This window comes from Condylura cristata, unplaced genomic scaffold (assembly GCF_000260355.1).
Source record: "Condylura cristata isolate star-nosed mole 26May11 unplaced genomic scaffold, ConCri1.0 scaffold00023, whole genome shotgun sequence".
Taxonomy (NCBI): Eukaryota; Metazoa; Chordata; class Mammalia; order Eulipotyphla; family Talpidae; genus Condylura; species Condylura cristata.
The window spans coordinates 7,615,137-7,631,644 of NW_004567124.1; the positions used below are offsets into that span (position 1 = coordinate 7,615,137).

Below are 16,508 nucleotides of genomic sequence, written 5' to 3' on the forward strand. Positions count from 1 at the left end.
AGACATGTGTTTCTCTTTTTTGGTTGCTGAGTAATATTCCATTGTATATATGTACCACATCTTTCTAATCCAGTCATCTACTTTTGGGCAACAAAGTAGGAATTTTAAGAATGTTTCTGAGAAAATTAGTTCTATGGGGGCCTCCCTGTAGGTGCAAGGGGTTAAGTCTCAGCACTGTCAAGCTACTGGCAGCCACAGTAGCATGAGTTCAATCCCCAGCCAGGGAGCTGACCCACATGGCACAGTAGACCTCTCCTGTCTAGATCATTGCTGCTCCCCTTAGCAGTATGTATCAGTCAGTCTGTCTGTTCTGTTCCCCACTCAGTCTCTGGTGAATCCTCACACCCCCTGCACCTCTGGCCTATATATCAGTTCTTGTATTCATAAAGAAATAACTCTTTAAAAAACAGTAGTCCTACAAATGAACCTAAATAATGAAACTAGTTGTCTTGAACATGCCAGCAAAGTGGCAACATCAATAGGGAGACCCTTTTCCAGTTTTTACTTATCAAGAAATCTACTCCACTTCTATTTCTTTCTTTTTTTTTTTCCTAATTCTGTTTCTAATGATAAATTTTATTGTGCAGGGCTAAATCTCAAAAAACTGATCTCACTGCCTGAATGACTTAATAATTTGAAAGCATTAAGAGTGAACATGAGTTCAGATCTTATAATGGGTTTATTTAATGAATAATTTCCTTTTTCTTTTTAAAGTTTTATTTATTTCTGCATATAAAAACTGGGGTATGGGATCGAACTCATATTGCAGTGGCTGGCCATAGCCTGACAGTGTTGAGACTTTAAAGCCTAAGCCACCAGGGAGGCCCCAGTTTTCTAAGTTATATTTCATGCATTCACAGTAAATGGTTTGAAATAGTAAATATGTCTCACCAACAGTTTATAACACCAGGAAAAGGTCAGTTACAATAAGTATGAAATTCAGGATTTCTATAAGGACAATTGGATGACCTAAAAAAATGTTTAAGTCCTAGTTAGACATTTTTCTTTTATCACTAACTGGTTTTCTTTTTTTAAAAAGATTTATTTATTTATGCATACAGAACTAGAGTACAGGCCAGAGGTACAGGGGCGGTGATTTACCAGAGACAGAATGGGGAGCACAACAGGCAGATTGACAAAGTACACTGCTGAGGGCAGCAGCGGGTGAGACAGGAGGTCTGCTGCACCTTAACTGGTTTCAATACAAATTTATCCAGAAAGAAAAAGAAATTGAAAATAGAACTAGCAGGGCCCTCCCTGCTGGCACAATGGGTTAAAGTATAGCACTATGAAGCTATCACAGCCATAGCAGCCCAAGTTCAATCCTCGGCCAGGGAGGTGACATGGTATGGCTCTCTTGACTCACCTGCTGCTCCCCTCAGCAGTGTATTTCGGTACATCTGCCTGTTTTGCTCCCCACTCTGTCTCTGGTGAATCCTTTCGTCCCCCTCCCCCTCACCTCTGGCCTGTACTCTAGTTCTGTATGCATAAATAAATAAATCTTTAAAAAAAAAAAAAAAGAAAGAAACTAGAACTAGCAAATTTATCAATTTGTCTCCTAAAAAGAACTCAGTGGGCACAATGTCAAAAGTGTAAGACAATAAAAGACAATTTAGGGGACATATTAGTATACTGATTAATGAATCAGAAACAAATTTAGTTTCAAAGGGAAACGGAAAAGTAAAATATGCCTTCACAAGAAATGGAGCCAATTTCTCCTGGAGCCAATTTCTTAGAGATTCCCCCTCAATCAGCATTGCAGTTTGCCATGAATGAGTGGCTACAAGTGAATAAGTAGGGAATTCCCTCCATCCAAAATGACTTTCCTGTGGCCCCCGAGGTGGCCTAGGAGTTAAGTCTCAGTCCACAGGAGCCAAGGAGCTAACCCACATGGTATGGGAGACCTCTCCTGTCTAGCCCACTGCTGCCCTTAGCAGCATATTCCAGTAGATCTGCTATTCTGCTCCCCACTCTAACTTTGGTGAATCCTCTATACCTCTGGCCTACATCCCAGTCTTTCTACAAATAAAGCAATCTTTAAAAAAAAAAAAAAGTTACAGGGTAGTATTCTCTTGGTGAAAGCTTCTTATTCAAAAATAGATTGAGGGTCTCCCTGGTAACACAAGGGTTTCTATCAAAGCGATCACCAACCACATGTGTTTGATCCCCAACCAGAATTAACCCACAAATGGCACAGAAGACCTCTCCTGCCTTGCCCGCTTCTCCCCTTAGCAGTATATTTCAGTAGATCAGCCTGTTCTGCTCCCCATTTTGTCTCTGGTGAATCCTCTTACCCCCTGTACCTCTGACCTATATCCCACTTCTTTTTTTTTAAGATTTATTTATTTATGCATACAAGAACTGGGGTACAGTCCAGAGGTATGGAGGGGTAAGAGGATCCACCAAAGACAGAGTGGGGAGCAGAACAAGCTGACTGACTGAAATACACTGCTGAGGGGAGCATCAAGTAGGACAGGAAAGGTCTGTCGTGCAAGGTGGGTCAACTCCCCAGTCAGGGATTGAACTCATGCTGCAGTGGCAGTGGCTGCGGATAGCTTCATAGTGTTATGCTTTAACACACTGCACCACCAAGGAGTGCCCACCCCAGTTTTTGTATGTATAAATAAATGAAAATGAAAAATGATTGAAAAACAAGATGTAGGTGTCCCAAGAAGTGCATCCAGCTCTTCATTTACTGTTAACTCTTTCATACTCCACCCTAAGAAGGTATCAAACCCCAGATGTTTCAATGGCCAAAATATGTGAACTAATTTATTTCTTACCAATTGTTATTCTAAACATATCATACCTAGTTCTGTCAAACTCTAACAGTTTGTCTTTATGCTTGATAGCTTTCTCCAAACCCGACTTAATTCTCAATTCTTGATGAGGAAGCAGATCCTTGGTAGGAATATCAACCTTTCCAGAATTCTCTGTCCCTGAAATTCAATAAGAAAATCAAATGGTGTTATTCTATAATACAGATTAGTTATATCACTGTGCCACAAAGAACAAATTGCTAGACCTGGCTTTGGCCCTGAAGACCAAGATCATTCATTTCAATGGAAAACAAACAAGTTGCAGGTCAAGTTTTAATTGTGAAGCATCAAGCAGAGGTTGGCACATAATACATTCTCAGTAAATGTTAAGATCCATTTCTTTCTTACGGAAATACGAATCACTAAGGATACCAAAATGTTTAATAACAAAAAATAAAAATGCCTTCTAAATGAGAAACTTTACTGTAATGCTGAATAACACCACAAAACATACTTTTACAAAACAAACCTGAAAAACAAATAATAGAAGAAAAATTGCAGGAATAGTGAGAGAAATTAACAATGAGAACCTATTAGATGCTAAGGCACCTAATTTTATTTTTATTTTTAAGTTATTATTTATTTATGCATACAAGAACTGGGGTATAGATCAGAGGTGCAAGGGGTGAGAGGATTCGCCAGAGACAGAGTGGGAAGCAGAAGAGGCAGATCTACAGAAACCCACTGCTGGGGGGAGCAGTGGCAAGACAGGAGAGGTCTGCTGTACCATGTGGGTTAGCTCCCTGGCTGGGATCAAACTCATGCTATAGTGGCTGGCAATAACTTGATAATACTAAGTCTTAACCCCTGTACCACCAGGGGTTTATTAAATTTAACTTTAACAATTTAAATTAAAATTTGTTAATTTTAAAATAAGACATTTCCCAATAGTGTTAAATCTCATCATTATCAAAGTTACTGGCAATTCTGGGCAAGGAAGCTAATCCACATAAGGCACAACAGACCTCTTGTCTTGCCCACTCTTCCCCTTTACAGTATTTCAGTAAATCTTCCTGTTCTGCACCCCACTTTGTCTCTGGTAAATCCTCTCACTCCTGCACCTCTAGCCTCTACCCCATTCTTCTACGCAAAAATAAAAAACTCTTCATTAAAAAATAAAATCTCACAATAACAATGTAAGGTAACTTGCAGTTCTTTGTTTTACAGATAAACTGAAGTACACAGATGTGAATAAATTTACTAACATCACTTAGTTGGAAATTAGAAGGTATAAACCTTAGTCTGTCTACTTCTAAAGCCCACATTCATTCCTTGAACTATGTACTATCTTTGTGACAGCATATTATAAATCTCTGAATCTCAGAAAAGTCAGAAATTATGATAAAGTAAAAATTTCAAATGTGCTAGAAAACTGTTAAGCTATACTGAAAGCTGATCTCTGTCTAAAACTTCAGGCCTGTTCAAAGTTTTATCAAGTTGTTTTAAGAAAAAGAGATTCTTGTGTTCCAAATATAAGAAAAGTATTTAGAACTATCATTCCTCATAATGACCAAAATAAAAAAAAAATTGAAATGTCAAAACTCAATAGTGACAGCTTTGGGGTACAACACAAATATGTTGCGTATCAGTCCAATATTTTCACAAAGTACACTAGCAAATACATCTTAAGTGTCAAAAATAATCACATTCTTTTATTTGAAAGTCCTATTCTTCATAATTTATCCCCAGTAAATAAATGAAAAAATAAACAAAAGTGGTCATTTATAGTGTTATTTATAATTTAAAAGAGTCTAAATACCCAGTAACTGAGAAACAGGCAATCAAATTACAGTAAATCAAGTTAACAGACTATTTTTAGTCACCAAAAACAATAAATTTAAGACATTAAATGAAAAGCAAAATTCTATATACACTATGAGTGCTACTTTAAAATACCAGTCGCTCTATATACAAAAAAATACCCGAGCTATAGTGTAAACAAAAGTTTCACAAATGAAAAGTACTAAGTATGTGTTTTCTTTTAATAATATCCTTAATTATATTTATCACGTTTTTCAACTACAACCAACTTGAAGAGTTGAAAAAATTGTAAGAGTTCCTGTGTAACTTTTATTGTTTCCCTATCAGTTATTGATAGGGAATAATCATAGTTTCCCTGATTATTTTACATAATCATAGCACAATTTTCAAAACTAAGAAATTAATGTTAACACAATACCATTAACTAAGTTAAAGACTTTATTCTGATTTTTTTTTTTAAGATTTATTTATTTGTGCATACAAAACTGGCGTACAGGCCAGAGGCTCAGGGACGGCTCGAGGCTTCACCAGAGACAGAGTGAGGAGCAGAACAGGCAGATCGAGGAAGAACACTGCTGAGGGGAGCAGCGGGCGGGTCAGGAGAGGTCTGCCACGCCATGTGGTCACCTCCGGGGCAGGCAGGAATCGAACTCATGCGGAAGTGGCTTTAGCTTTTCAGTGCTGTGCTTTAACCCGCTGCGCCACCAGGGAGGTCCGACTTTATTCTGATTTGGTAACTTTTCCATTAAATTCATTTTTCTATTCCGGGATCCAGTTCAGGAGCCTTCACTTCAGTTCATTGTTATGTCTCTCCAGTTTCCTCTAATCTATAATTCTTCATTCTTTCCTTGTCTTTCATGACCTTACAAATATTCTGTTCTTAAATTTTCACCCACTAAGTTTCACATCCACTGGGGGATCTTGCCTGTGGCATCCACTAATACTGTTGTGTTCTAATGGTGAGTTCTACTCGCCGCCTTTTTTCACATTTTTAAGTGGAATTCTATAAGAAACAATTGTCCCTTCTTTCCCACTTATTGACTTATCCATATTTATATTGACTTATCCGTATTTATTTATATGAATACAGTCTCGTAAATTAATCTTTGGGCTATAAGCCAACACTATTATTAGTTTATTACTCAATATTATGTGACTTTAATAATAACTAAAAAAAAAGTGCTTGTAGAATGGTGGGAGAAAAAAAAGAAAAAGTGATGAATAACCTGTATATCAGGGTATAGGAAAGAGAAAAAAACACAAAGACAACAAAAATGTATCCATCATCACCATAAACCAATCTGAAGTTTGCTGCATACCTGACATGAGCTTCTTCAGCAGTTTCTGGCTCTTGTTTGAGTCACGTTGTAAAATATCCTGTTCCTCACGAGTACATACCTATAAAGTAATAATCCAGTATTTAAAATACAGTTTGCTTGATATACCTCAAATTACACAGTAGATACAGCAATGAGACTGGTTTTTTACACAAACATGCCAAAAAATATATATCCAGATGCATTTTGTCTTAATCTCTTTCTACTTCTTGTTTCTTTTATAAAGCATAGCAAAAACTGATCTCATTGCAAGTATGCCTGAATGACTTGATAATTTGAAAAAAAATCTAACCTATTTTCAAAGAACAAAAATTGAGGCTTTTTTTTTTTTTTAAATAAAAAGATTTCTTCGTTTGTGCAAACAAGATTTGGGGCATAGGCCACAGAGGTGCAGGGAATGAGAACATTCACCAGAGACAGACTGGGAAGAACAGGGGGCTTTTTAAAAAAAAGATTTCATTTATTTATGCTTACAGAACTGGGGTACAGGCCAGAGGTGCAGGGGCAGATTTACCAGTGCCAGAGTGGGGAGCAGAACCCAAAGACTGACCAAGTATACTGCTAAGGGGAGCAGCATGCAAGACAGGAGAGGTCTACTGTGCCATGTGGATCACCTCTGGGGTAGGGATCCAACTCGCACATTAAGCGGCCAGCTTTGCAGTGCCGCACTTCAATTCATTGCACCAACAGTGAAGGCAGGGAACAGGCCTTCAGGGGAGCAGCAAATGAGACAGTAAGAGGTCTGCTGCACCATGTGGGTCAGCTTCTTGGCAGGGGAGTGAATCTGAGCTAGGTGGCTTCCAACGGCTTCATAGTGCTGCGACATAACCCTTTGTGCCCCTGGGATTCCCAAAGTCTTCCATTTTTAACCATAAAATTCAAGTCTTATGGGAGAAAATATATGCAAATGTCTTATAAAAAAGCAGCAGAAAAAGCAAATTATGTAAAAAGAAGCAGAAAAAGCAAATTATGTTGCCATGCGTGAAACCAGTCTACTTTTTATATATATTGTTTCTTTGCCTTTGCATATTAGCTACTTAAAAATTAATACATTAAATAAGACAAAGTTCTATTTATAAAATCATTGCAATTATAAAAAGAGGAGCTAAGAAAAGATTACTTAAAAACAATTTCATACTGTGATTAAGGCTTCAAGATCTATCTACTTTATATTACTGTTTACTGAACTGAACAATCAAGGAAACAGAAAACATCATACTTCCTAGGCTTTGCCTCAGTGGCACAAAATTTCCTGCCAGCAGCTGTGATATGTTTCTCTAGAGAAAGCCCCCAAAGGAAAAAGTTTCAACAGCATTTTATTAACATTTTTGATAATAGGCACTCCATTTTTCAGGTCATCTACTATCAGTTTACTCTATGAGCATATTGAAAAATTAAAGGCTTATTAAAGACAAGAAAAACAAAAAATATAAAATGGGTGCTTTCATCAACTCAACACCAAATGCCATTGCTTTGCCAACCAATCTCTACTGGCCTAAACTTTCTAGACAATTCATTACAATGTTTGTAAGATAGTCATTATTGCAATACTCTTGAGGTCATTATCTCAGATAAAGGAGGTATCCTGAAAACAGAAGCTATAATTATGTCACAGTGGCTGTTTCCCTAGCAGCATGAGTCACATCTGATAACTTTGACAAAATATTTTGGTATTTCAGGCCCATAATTTTCTTGAATTTAATATAAGACTTAAATGCCTCGAACCTCCAAGGTAGTGCAAGGGCTTAAGTCTCAGCACTATGAAGCAATCCACAGCCATTGCAGCATGAGGTCATTCCCCCAGGGAGCTGACCCACATGGCATGGCAGACCTCTCCTGTCTCACCCGCAGCTCTCTGCCTGATCTGATCCCCATTCTGTCTCTAGTGAATCCTTTCACCCCCACACCTCTGGTCTTACCCCTGTCCCTGTCCATGTAGGCATAAAGAAAGAAATCTTTAAAAAAAAAAAAAAGACAGATCCCTCAACAATGTAAGTTTTCAAAACTCTTCTCACTAACAGGTCTTGGTATTAGGATACAGCCTTGATTTTTTGACTAATTAAATTCCTGCTATTAGAGTTTACTGAACAACATTTTTTTTTTTTAAGATTTATATTGGGGCCCTCCCTGGTGGTGCCATGGGTTAAAGCACAGGTGGATCTGTCCATGGCCATTACAGCACGAATTTGATCTCCAGCCTGGGAGGTGACCCTCATGGTGCAATAGATCTCTTCTGTCTTGTTGGCTGCCCCCACAGCAGTGTATTTTGGTAGATCTACCTGCTCTGTTCCCTGCACAGTCTCTGGTGAATCCTCTCACCGTCCCTGCACTTCTATTCTGTACCGCAGTTCTGCATACATAAGTAAACAGATCTTAAAATATATATATATACACATATATATTTATGCATATACAAATATACAAACTGGGGTATAGGCCAGAGGCATGGAGGCTGACAGGATTCACCAGAGACAGATTGGGAAACGGAACAGGTAGACTGATAGAAACACACTGCTAAGGGGAGCTACAAGCAAGACAGGAGAGATCTGCTGCACTACATGGGTCACCTTCCTGGCTAGGGACCAAACTCATGCAACAGTGACTGTGGACAGCTTCACAGTACTGCATCTCAATGCCTTGCACCACCAAGGAGGCCCTACTGAACATCTTAAGGAAGAAATTTATTAATATAAGATACTTTTTAGGAATGTGAATGACATAACAAAACAGAAGTGAAATAATTTACCAGCGAACCACAGAATAGACAGGGACCAGAACCCTCCTGTTCACAGACAATACGTCCACAGATCAGACAGTTATTGATCAGCTTGTGCTTCTGGCCCAGGCAATCACATGGATGGCGACCAGGAATTAGGACTGCAAGTCTGTCCTGTCCCTCTTTTGTATATAAACTGACAAACTTCGTCTTCTTCTTTAAAGAGGAGTTGTTCTCTTGAGCCTAATGTACAAAGATAAAAGATAAACAAAATAACATCAAGTAATAATAACAATGAAAATAGTCAAAAGGGAAAAACTTTATTTCTGTTCAATATCAACTTATATGCTACCTACGAACCTTGAAAGAAGGGAGGGAGTAGAATAAAAATGAGATATAATCAAGGATCTGAGGGAAGGTAATACTCTAGAAAAACTAGGTTATTACCTTGCTTTTTTTGCTAGTAGATTTCAACCTCTATTACAGTTGGAGGTGGGTAAATGTAGTAGGAAAATCTGTTTTTCTTTTTTAAAGATTTGTTTATTTTTGCATACAAGAGCTTGGTACAGGCCAGAGGTGCAAGGGTAAGAAGATTCACTAGAGACAGAATGGGGAGTAGAACAGGAGGAATGACCTAAATACACCGCTGAGGGGGGCAGAGCATGAAACAGGTCTGCCGCACCATGTGGGTCACCTGCCTGGCCAGGAATTGAACTTGTGCTGTAGTGGCTGCAGACTGTTTCATAGAGTTGTGACTTAACACCTTGCACAACCAGCGAAGCCCTGGGAAATCTGTTTCTATGACATATTTTAGCAGAGCTAAATTGGAGATCATAAGGAACAAAAATATCTCACAAAATGATATTCACCAAAAAAAATGGTATTCACAGATTTGAAAATATGGGGAAAAAATCAATATCAATTGATTTAACAGAGAGAAGACAAATAACATGACAGAAAAAAAAAATGGGTGAAAGACCTAAACGAGAACTTCGTAAAAGAAAAAGCCTAAATGGTCAAGACACTTGAAAGGTGCTTAACTGCACTAGTCATCAAGATAATGCAAAATAAAATCATAATGCAAAGCCACTAGATACCAACATAATGGCTAAACTGAAAAAGACAGTAAGTATGGAGTGTTGGCAAGGATAAAGTACAATTAAGAGTTCTTGTACAATGTAGGAGGCAGCATAAACTGGCATCTACTAAAGTTGAACATGTATATACCCAGGACCCAGCAATTCAACACTTAGAGAGAGTCAAGAGAAATGAAAAAATATGTTCATCAAAAGACATGTAGAATGTTTACTGTAGCAGTAGAACTGAAAACTAGCCAAATGTTCAACAGTAGAGTGATATACTCACGTAATAGAATTCTAAGTAGTAATGGAAAGTGAAAAAGTGTAACTATATAAAGCAAGATGGACAAGTCTCATACACAGGGTTAAATGAAAAGAGTACATAATATTTACCATAATTTACACAAAGTTCATAAGCAAGCAAAACTAATCTGTGGCACTGAAAGTCAAAAAGGTAAGCTTTCCCTTGGTGAGGATTGTCATTTTCAGACACAATGGGAGTTTTCTAAAGAACTAATAATGTTTTGTTTCTGGCTATGCATGTGTGGTCAGTATGTGGAAAATGATCTGTTTACTTCTGTGGGAATGTTATAAAATAAAAAGGTCTTAAACAGAATCATATTTTTCAACCTGTCTTAATCCATTCAGGCTGCCATAACAAACAAACAAAAAAATCACAGATTGGGTAACTTGTAAAAACCAGAATTTTACTCCTCACAATTCTGGAGGCAGGAAGTGCAAAGACCAGATCAGAGTATCAGCAAGACTGGTGAGGTCGTAGGTCACAGAACTCACTATCCTCAACAGGGAGGAGCAGGGAACTATGGGACCTTTTTCATGATGGTTCCATTCTCATTACCTAAAAACTTCCAAAAAAAAAAACTTCCTAAAGGCCCCACTTTCTTTCTTTGTTTTTAAAAGATTTTTATTTACTTTTGTGTAGAACTGGAGTGTAGACCAGAGGTAAGTGGGGGTGGAGAGGATTCACCAGATACAGAGTGGGGAACAGAACAAGCAGATCCACTGAAATACACTACTAAGGGGAGTGATGGGTGAAACAGGAGAGGTCTGTTACACAATATGAGTTAGTGTCCTGCCCAGGGATTTAACCCAGGCCATTGCTGGGCCTTGATGGTCGTAGTGCTGAGACTCAACCCCTAAGCTACCAAGGAGGCTAAAAAATCCCACTTTCTAATACCATACTGGGCATTAAGATTTCAACAAGTATTCTTGGGGGACACAAGTATTCAGACTATCTCAGTTTCTGACACTTGAAACAGTAAAAACGCCTTTCCCTTGTTGCAGTCTTACTTTCCCTGTATAAGTTTTTCAACTACATTCCTCACTAATGGCACAAGGGTTACAGATAGTGCTATCAAGCTATCACTTGCCACTGCAGAACAAGTTCTATCCCCAAACAGGGAGCTGACCCACATGGGCTGCAGACGTCTCCTGTCTTGCCCGCTGCTCCCTTCAGCAGTGTAATTTGGAAGATCTACTTTTTCTGCTCCCCAGTCTGTCTGGTGAGTCCTCTAACCCTGCCCATCCCTCCCCCACAACACACACATCTCTGGTCTACATCTCAGTTGTTGTATATATAAATAAATAAAACCTTTTTTAAAAAGTTTCTCAATTATTTTTAGAGGCTGAATTTTCAGAGAAGAAAAGTATCAAGAGTTTCACTAGATGGGAGGATCACCACAAGAAAACAATTCTTTGGAAGTTTAGAATGGGCCCTCCCTGGTGTCACAACAGGTTAGGATGCAGCACTGCAAGTTAGCCGCAGCCAATTTAGTACAAATTCGATCCCCAATCCCAGAGGTGATCCACATGGTGCAGCAGACCTCTGCTGACCCGCCCGCTGCTCTCCTCAGCAGAGTACTTCATCGATCTGCCTGTTCTATTTCCCACTCTGTCTCTGGTGAAGCCTCTCACTGCCCCTGCACCTCTGGCTTGTATCCCAGTCTGTATGAATAAATAAACAGATCTTAAAGAAAAAAAAAGGGTGACATGATACCTATTAAAGTATCCAGTTACATTAAGATAAAGTATTTAAAGGATTGAGGGCTGTGCTTTTATGAGGTCTCTTAAATTGAGCAATAAGTATTTACTAAGAATAAGGAAAGAAAAACAGAAAGGGAGAATAGGGTAAGCAAGAAATTCATGGCATATATAGAGTGCATGTGCTCTGACATGCTTTAACAATTCACTGGCTTCCCACTGTTCTTATAACAAAATCAAGTCTTGATGCATGATGTCAAACTGCCTCTTACAGGCTTACACTAATTTACAATTGCCACCAGTAACAATCAGGAGATTTCTCGTTTAGTATAACTTCATCATCATTGGGTATTCTATTTCCAAAGTCTCTGACAATTTGATAGGCAATTGTGATTGAGTATTTATTACTAGTAACCAAAAGTCCAGCTTTTCTCAGGATTGATAAGGAACTTTCATTATAAAACTGGGAAAGTCCCATGAAATTAGTATAAAAAGTTGATTATTCTAATTACTAGTAAGGTTAAACATCTTTTTTTATTTATCAGTTATGTATGTTTTTCCTTTAGCCTGTGAAGCTCTCTCTCAGTTTTATTCTGACTAATAAAAGGATTTAAGTGTGAAATGGGTGTATTAAAATGGTACAGTTTTGGGCCTTCCCTGGTAGTACAAGGGGTTAAAGTGCAGCACTATGAAGCTATCGCAGCCACTGCTACTGAAGCATGAATTTGATCCCCAGTCAGGGAGGTGACCACACGGTGTAGCAGACCTCTCCTATCCCATCCACTGCTCCCCGCAGCAGTGTATTTAAGTAGATCTGCCTGTTCTGCTCCCCTCTCTGTATCTGGTGAATCCTCTTACCCCCACACATCTGGCCTTGTATCCCAGTTTTTGTATGCATAAATAAATAAATCTTTAAAAAAAAAAAGAAACTTATCAGTTACTTCCTCTTCTCATCAGTCAGAAATAGCTTCATTCTATCAGCACTCACCTTGGCCAAATCAAAAGGGGTTTTGACTTCAGTAGTTGTATCAGATTCAGCAAATGTGGGAATTTCCTGTCTGTTTCTCCCTTTCCGCCTACTCCTCTTTAGTTGGTCTCCTGATCTCTGCCCATCTAAAGTTTCTTGAAAGAAGAGGGGGAGAACATATATAGAGATACATTGATAACAGCAAGATTTACTGGAATAGCTAATGGGAAAAAAAGCAATAATTAAACACAATATGAACACAAATCTTAAAATTAAATTGTATTTTCCTCTCAATTCAAGATGAAATTTAAACCATTATTTTCAAGACAGTAGCCAGTGATAAAGACTGCTGGCTAGAATGTAAGAAGATAAATTAAATCTGATATTTTAGATTGTATAATAATAAAGACAAATTTATTTTGGTGTCCACCTTTTACACTAAATAGTCCTAAGTGTTATCATATTCATATATCTGAAAAGTATTTCTTTAATCCATGTAGAATTTTTCAAATTGATCTGAAGCATTTGTATCTACAAAAAGGTATTTTTGTAATAGTTCCTAAGTTATAAAAGTCATTCATTTCAGAATGAGAACTGAACTAAAAATATGCTTACATAACTTCTGCTTAAGTTAGCTGTGAGGAAATACAGAATGACATAAAATACTATAAACCACTTCATTTACCAATATTTCAACCTTTACTTAGTTACATTAACTAAACTTACCATCTTTTTTGAGGGTCTGATGTGGAGCATCAGAAGCCAATTCATGAGCATTCCTTTGCCATTTGGTTATAAGTTCTTCTATGAATTGACCTTTTTTGCCCTCATTTCCCTGAAGGAGGTCAGTAACATATTCTCGAATCTCTTCAGCACTCTCAATTGACAGAACATACCTCAGAAAACAAAGATAGAAGTTGTTGAATCAAGTTAGCTTATGCTGTGATTCTCAATAATTAGATATCAAACTAGTAAAAACCATTCAATAATCCATTACAGCACTTACTTTGCGCCAAATTTTTAGCATGTGCTAAGGATATAAATTTGATTAGGTAGCTAATAGTTTATTAGCTTGTATTTCCAGAATCAAATCAGTGTTTTGAAAAGAGGATTGTGGAGCTATACTTAACATAAGAATGCTTCTTAAACTACTTATTAACTGTCATTATATTTTCATAGGAACAGTACAAATTACTTTTTATATTGCAATAGTATTTTTGCTAAAAATATGAGTATATATTACAACCTAATAAGCTATTGATTTAATTGGTCAGTTGATTTCCTAAAAATCAAAGCAAGATTACATCAGAATAAGCAGATCTCTTTTTTTTTTTTTTTTAAAAATTTATTTATTTATTCATACAGAACTGGGGTACAGGCCAGAGGCTCAGGGACGGCGAGAGGCTTCACCAGAGACAGAGCGGGGAGCAGAACAGGCAGATCGACGAAGCACACTGCTGAGGGGAGCAGCGGGCGGGCCAGGAGAGGCCTGCCACGCCATGTGGTCACCTCCGGGGCAGGCGGGAATCGAACCCATGCGGAAGTGGCCTCAGATTCTCAGTGCTGCGCTTTAACCCGCTGCGCCACCAGGGAGGGCCAGCAGATCTCTTTTAAGGAAATGTTACAAAGAGTTTCCAACAGTGGAAAAAATAGCCTCCTGTGCAATAACCAGTGAAAAGATTCTAAGCTGTTCAGTGTATTTTATGTTACTTTAGTACTTATTTTAAATTTTGGACTTTTACTCATATTAATAAATAAAGAATGCAAGCAGGTTGTAGGTATTTACCCATACTTAGTGCTTCAACTTTATTGTTTTTGTTTAGAGTTCGGTAAATGGAATGGTTTGCTAGTGCTTGAAGTTTAAAACAAATTTCAGGTCACTCTTCTTTTAAAGAGTGTGAATAAGTTTATCTGAGGAAAACCTATGGTTATAAAATGAACTGTTACAGCCTATGAGAATTAGAATTTTTCTAATACAGTGTAAACAATTAAAATACAACTGGATTCTGAAATTGAGGAAACTGCATTGTCTCCATCTCCTTCATAAATTCATATCAAAAATAGCCTCACTTTTTTTAAACTGATTTTTTTGCTTGGCATATTGCAAAATCTCATGTTACTTGATAGCATTCTACTGCATAAAAAAAACTCATTAGTCTGATCTTGCTTTCAAATGAAAATTAAATCAAGCAAAATGTTTTGACTAGGTTTTTTTAGAAAGTCTGTTCCACTTGTTCGCGCCCCCAATCTTTTAAATAGGCTCTCTTAACTCTTTTATAAGTCTATTTTCTCCCAAACGATGAAACTCATCTACAGTAATCCTACAATTCCAATTTAGGTTTCAAAATCGATGAATAAGGAGTCAAATCAACATATACTTTCAGGCTCCTTGATCAATACAATTTTTGTAGACTTTTTCCCCTCTGACTGAACACTGCACTTCCATTTAGCCATCCTTTACTTTAGGTGAAAAGTCATCCCTTGAGGTAAACCTCCCGAGTTTTCAAATCAAATCAAATCAGGTCCTTTATTCCGTACTCCCCAACATTCCTGCACGTCCCCACCTCAGCACTCATCAACCAAGAGAACCCAATTGTTCCAACCATCATTGTTGCCCCAGAACCTGTGAAGTCGTAGAGCAACAAATATTAGTTAATCTGAAAGCAGATTAAATCATGTCACCATCTCCATTTCATAAGAATTATAAAGTATTAAAGATAGCTATTCATTTAATAGATGAGGAAACTAAAGAGAGAAATTAAGTTGGACAGGGTTCCAAAACTGGTAAATTACAACAGAAAATAGATTCCCGAGTTAGGAGCTATTTTACAAATACCATGTCGCCCCCCACTGACATTCTAGATCTTATTTGACACAATTCGGATCCGGAAAACTAAAATGTTCCGAGTAAGGACTCTCTACAATTTGGCTAGCTCCTTCTCTCCAGAATGTATAATGAAACTGACTCCTGGAGTTGTCTTAAAGGTCTAACTACCAGCAATCTGGTATTTTTCTAAAGAAAAAAAAAAAAAAAAAAGCTCCCCCGGCCTACTGCAACTCTATTCCACAAACTATAGCCGGACATCAAAACCTGCGCCTTAAAGACAGACAGCAGCCTTTCTATGATATTTCTTTAATCAAATTAACTTTTAGTCTCCCCCGTTTTCCTGTTCGCTCAACCAGTGTACAACCCGGAGCTCCATCCCGCCTCGGACCCAAACCAGTCTCACTGCATGATCTCCTCGCTGACATCCAAGCCGAAAGTTTTCCGCAACTGCTGAGTACACCAGCCCACCAGCTGCTCCTGGGACGCCGCCCCAGCCGCCGCCATTTTCCCCAGCCGGAACCAGCTGGGCAGCATAAGCCGCGCGTCCTTCGCTATACTAGTCCCCTTCGCAACACTGACCTTGATCAACCAGGTTCCGCCAGCCAGCACCGCCCCACGTGACAGCTTCACCCCCACCCCCACGCACCTGCACAGATCCCACCCTTCTGTATCCTCTCTTCCGGCTTCTTGGTTTGTTTAACTCTTGTACCAGATCTTCATCCGCGCGATTCTTTCACAACCACACATGTTGAACTCGAGAGTTCAGCTGCTCAGACAGCACAAATAGCTAAAAATTACAGTTTAAGGGAGAAACAAAATCTGAGGGGGTCTTCCCAGATGGCACAGGGATTTAGGACAGTGTTATCAAGCTAAGGCCAGCCATCAAAGCACGAGTTGGATTCCCCAGCCAGGGGGCAGACCCACATGGCGAAGCAACATCTTTTATCTCGCCAGCTGCTCCCATCAGCAGTGTCTCAGTAGATCTGTCTGATCTGCTCCCC

General features: G+C 38.5%; 1 protein-coding gene across 2 annotated transcripts in view; it reads right to left on the minus strand.

Moving 5' to 3' along the window:
* Positions 1–16,081, minus strand: part of TRIP4 (thyroid hormone receptor interactor 4) — a 60,762-nt gene extending 44,681 nt beyond the window's left edge. Inside the window, exons 1-6 of one of the 2 annotated variants that reach the window (XM_004687684.2) lie at positions 15,911–16,081; positions 13,407–13,576; positions 12,702–12,835; positions 8,664–8,876; positions 5,900–5,978; positions 2,810–2,939 (exon numbers count right to left, since the gene is read on the minus strand). In XM_004687684.2, the coding sequence (XP_004687741.2) occupies positions 2,810–2,939; positions 5,900–5,978; positions 8,664–8,876; positions 12,702–12,835; positions 13,407–13,576; positions 15,911–16,041 (857 nt within the window). In that variant the 5' untranslated portion in view covers positions 16,042–16,081. The remainder of the gene's footprint in view (positions 1–2,809; positions 2,940–5,899; positions 5,979–8,663; positions 8,877–12,701; positions 12,836–13,406; positions 13,577–15,910) is intronic. The other variant, XM_012728792.1, reaches the window with a different exon arrangement.
* Between the last annotated feature and the right edge of the window lie 427 nt (positions 16,082–16,508).